General features: G+C 47.7%; 1 protein-coding gene across 1 annotated transcript; it reads right to left on the bottom strand.

Annotated features, from left to right (window-relative positions):
• Positions 1 to 1,408: 1,408 nt before the first annotated feature.
• Positions 1,409 to 3,217, bottom strand: POFUT1 (protein O-fucosyltransferase 1). The gene is made up of 4 exons (XM_009870330.1): positions 3,072 to 3,217; positions 2,423 to 2,615; positions 1,977 to 2,219; positions 1,409 to 1,597 (listed from the first exon to the last, which is right to left on the bottom strand). Exons 1-4 carry the CDS (start codon positions 3,215 to 3,217, stop codon positions 1,409 to 1,411), a joined length of 771 nt encoding a protein of 256 aa, XP_009868632.1.
• Between the last annotated feature and the right edge of the window lie 374 nt (positions 3,218 to 3,591).

Below are 3,591 nucleotides of genomic sequence, written 5' to 3'. Positions count from 1 at the left end.
GAGCGAGTACAAAACCAAGTTTTTATTATTACAAAAAAATACATTTTTTAAAAAAAAATGGTTTTATCTTAATACACTGCTTTCCCAGTGCTGTGTGGAAAGGCTGCCCTGGCCCTGTGAGGAGGCGAGGCAGCCCCGGACAGCATCGCCCCAATGACAAAGCTGAGCAAAACACCGAGGAGCCCGTCCAGGGCTCTGAAAACCCCAAATCCCAAACAAGATTTAGAATTAAAACCCCGCAGACACTGCGAGGCAGCGGTGCTTAGAGCGCAGAAGTGGACTGCAGTCGGCCAGCCCTGCTACCACAGGCTCACCACCCAAGTGGCATTAAGAAAACCTAGGAACAGCAAGTTCTGCACCCAGTCCTTCGACTAGAAAATAAATTTGAAGTCAAGAGGAGTCCCAAAAGGCACTGGTCAAATTGAGACTCACCACATTGGGATTACTGGTATCACCAGCACTAATGGTACTGGGCCAAACAACGGGGGTTTCAGCAGCTGTTCCACCATTAGCAAACACTTCCCACAGTTATCTCCACTGGGAGCTACCCCCGCAGACAAGGGTTCTGTTGTCAGAGGGGTTACTTTACGAAATACAAAAACAAACAAGAAAACCATAGACCTGGGTACGACATACGCCAACCCCACTACAGCTACTCCCAAAGTCTTAGCTCAAAATCGAGTTAATTCCTACCACAAAGCTCCACCCGACAGCAACAGCTACACGGCTACAGGCCCTACACGTCCAGCTCTAGGGGAAGCCCTCCTGCCTGCGTCCCTGCAGGTACCTTCTCCCCGATTCCACACAAGGAAGGGGCTGAAGATGCAGGTGCCCCATGGTACCCCCGCAAGGCACGTACAGAATCACTTTGGACCAGGGAATGGAAAGGGAGGCACAGAGGTGATGGGGCTCGAGTAAGACACCAGCGGTACTCGATAAAACCCAGAGCTTGCTTCCAGCCCTGAGCTTTACCTTGCACTCTCCCTTTCCCAGGGTCCGTGGTGTTCCTGACAATACTTTTTGGACAAGAAGTTTTGCAGCATATCCAGGTAAAATTTAACAGAAAAATAAAGGGACAAAAGGAAATTTGAGCAGCTGTTTCACCATGATTGCTGGCGAACCCCAAATAGTGAGAACAGATAGCTACAGAAACTACACCCTAAAAACTACACACAGTTTAGAGTTTCCTTCAAACTACGTAATTCGAAATTCATTTTCTGTCTGACCTCTACGCTGGAAACAGGGAAGTCAGGCAGAAGCGTCTAGAAGCAATGGTGAGAGTCCCACAGGGCTGTGGCAGCCTGGCAGCGTGCTCGGCAGGCAGGGGAACGCTGTCAGCACTGAGCAGTCCCTCAGCGAGGCACTGAGCTCAGGGCCCCGAGAACTACAGAACCTGCTCCTCTTTTGGTCAGAATTCATCCCGTAATCTTGGTGGGTCGTCCATGCCAAAAAACGAAGAGGGTTTTCCATGTACGTCGCGCTCCCTTTTCACAAAGGCAGTAAATGAAGAGACACAGTTCCCAATAAAATGATCAGACTGGCCAAGAATGTACAAATCAACCTGAGGCACTTCTGGCTGCAAGCTTACAACCTTGATCTGCGGGGAAACAGGAAAGCAAATTAATCCAGCCATTTACTATCAAAATACAAATGTCTTGGCATAATATTAGAAATGGGAATACACAACAAAAAGAGTGGCTTCTGTCTTAAGTCGCCTTGTAATTCATTTACAAACAGATAAATATCAAAATATTTTTGAAAAAAATCACTTAGGATAATGCTCTTCAACCTCTAGGAAAGGAAGAGTTCTACAGTGTAATTTTTATTGCTATGAGCAGAATTCACTTTGAGATGCCAACATTTCTCTATAAATAATATTACGCAGCATGCCCGCTGTCCATGGCATCAACAGGCCAGAATCCCATGATCATTTTCCTTAAAGAGCTCCTGCCCGAACGGGTTTCTGACAGACTTACCTTTCCTTGGAAGAACTGCCGTATTTCGGTTGTGTAGGGCTCAGAATCCGTAGCGATATAAACAGATTTAGCTTCCATCTTTTTCACCCAGAGCTTAAGAGCACGCTTGATCTCTTTGAGGTCTGGCAGGCACATGTCCATGGTGAGAGGGACGGCAGCACTTCGGTCGTAGCCCACGCACTGAGGTGAAGCCATGAAGTGCGGCCCGGCCGTCCCATCCTTTAGCATATTGCAAGCATTTTTCTGTCAGAAGAAGAGAAAACATCCCGTTTAAACTGCAACAACGTGAAAGAAAACACAACTGTGTTCCCCCACCTCATCTGTCTGACAGAGGAAACCCATCAACACTGCCAACACGTGGCGTTTGGGGTGCACCCCCGAAGCAGAGCTCCTCTTGGGGCAGCTTCTGCTAGCACAGAGCAACCAGCCTCACCCTGGAACCGTACCCAGTCCGAGCCGATCCTCAGGTGAATCCCGACGTAGGGCCTGACCAGCAGGGAATGAATGTAGGCTTCTCCTTTCTTCACCATTTCATCAGACCACACGATATACTTCTGGAGGGGCCGGTGCTCCTCTAAGACAGGAAACTGGGCTGGAGCTCCAGGTAAGGCGAGTACAGGGTGCTCAGATGCTGAAAATCTATAGGGATTAAAAAAAAACAAAACTAAACTATGAAGAGCGGCACAGGCAGCATCTATCGCTTCAAATTTACCCAAGACAAATCCGAACCGTTTTCCCACGTGAAGAGAGCTTTGAAGGAAAACTCAGGCACTGGCTTTTACCTGGCAACAAACTAATTAGTATTATTTGACAGACAAAAAGAATCTCCTACTCATAGTGATGAGCTGCCACGATATTACTGGCTCAGAAATCAACCAGCCTAACAGAGTTCACGCTTAACAGCGCCCACAGGAAGAACGTGCTCAGTGAGTATTTAATGGAAAAAGCATTCAGATTTTTAACTATATTGCTAACTAACTACTTCAGCCTCTCCCCCAAAATGCAAAGGCTTTACACAGCGACTAGAACAACCGTTTCCATGAGCTGCTCTAAATGCCGGCAGCTGCATGCCAACGCTTTTCATCCTCTCGTTACCTTTGGATCCAATGGTCCTTGTAGGCAGGACTGAAGGAGATTCCTTTGAAGAGCTCAGACTTATCAAAATCCACCTGGAACTGATCCCAGAAGGGACCAAATGGATTTCCATCCTGAAAAGGAAAAAAAAAAGAAACAAAAAACATTTACTCGGTGCACACGCAGAGCCTGAAAGGCAGGCCTAGCAAGATCCCGGGGCGAAAGCTGTGGAGGAAAAGCAAACTGCAGGAGGAAAGCACACTGAATGCAACCGCCAGTTTGTCACGTATCAGCTCTTCAGGAAGGAGAGTGAAACACGTTAAAGAAAGAGTGAAAGCTGGTGAGGGGCTTTTTAGGATGTCGGTTAGTGGTAGGACTAGAGGGAATGGATTAAAGCTAGAGATGGATCGGTTCAGATTGGACATTAGGAAGAAGTTCTTCACCATGAGGGTGGTGAGACAGTGGCACAGGTTGCCCAGAAAGGGGGTGGAAGCCCCATCCCTGGAAGTTTTTAAGGCCAGGCTGGATGGGGCTCTGAGCA

The sequence above is a fragment of the Apaloderma vittatum genome, unplaced genomic scaffold (genome assembly GCF_000703405.1).
Source record: "Apaloderma vittatum isolate BGI_N311 unplaced genomic scaffold, ASM70340v1 scaffold7535, whole genome shotgun sequence".
NCBI lineage: Eukaryota > Metazoa > Chordata > Aves > Trogoniformes > Trogonidae > Apaloderma > Apaloderma vittatum.
The sequence above is the reverse complement of the archived record's forward strand: the minus strand, read 5'-3'. Positions and strand labels throughout refer to the sequence as shown.

Coding starts and splice junctions, on each gene's coding strand:
- POFUT1 (XM_009870330.1), bottom strand. CDS start 3,217: ATGTTTTTTGTTTCTTTTTTTTTTCCTTTTCAGGATGGAAATCCATTT. Junction 2,616..3,071: donor AAGGACCATTGGATCCAAAG/GTAACGAGAGGA, acceptor TAATCCCTATAG/ATTTTCAGCATCTGAGCACC. Junction 2,220..2,422: donor TGAGGATCGGCTCGGACTGG/GTACGGTTCCAG, acceptor TTCTTCTGACAG/AAAAATGCTTGCAATATGCT.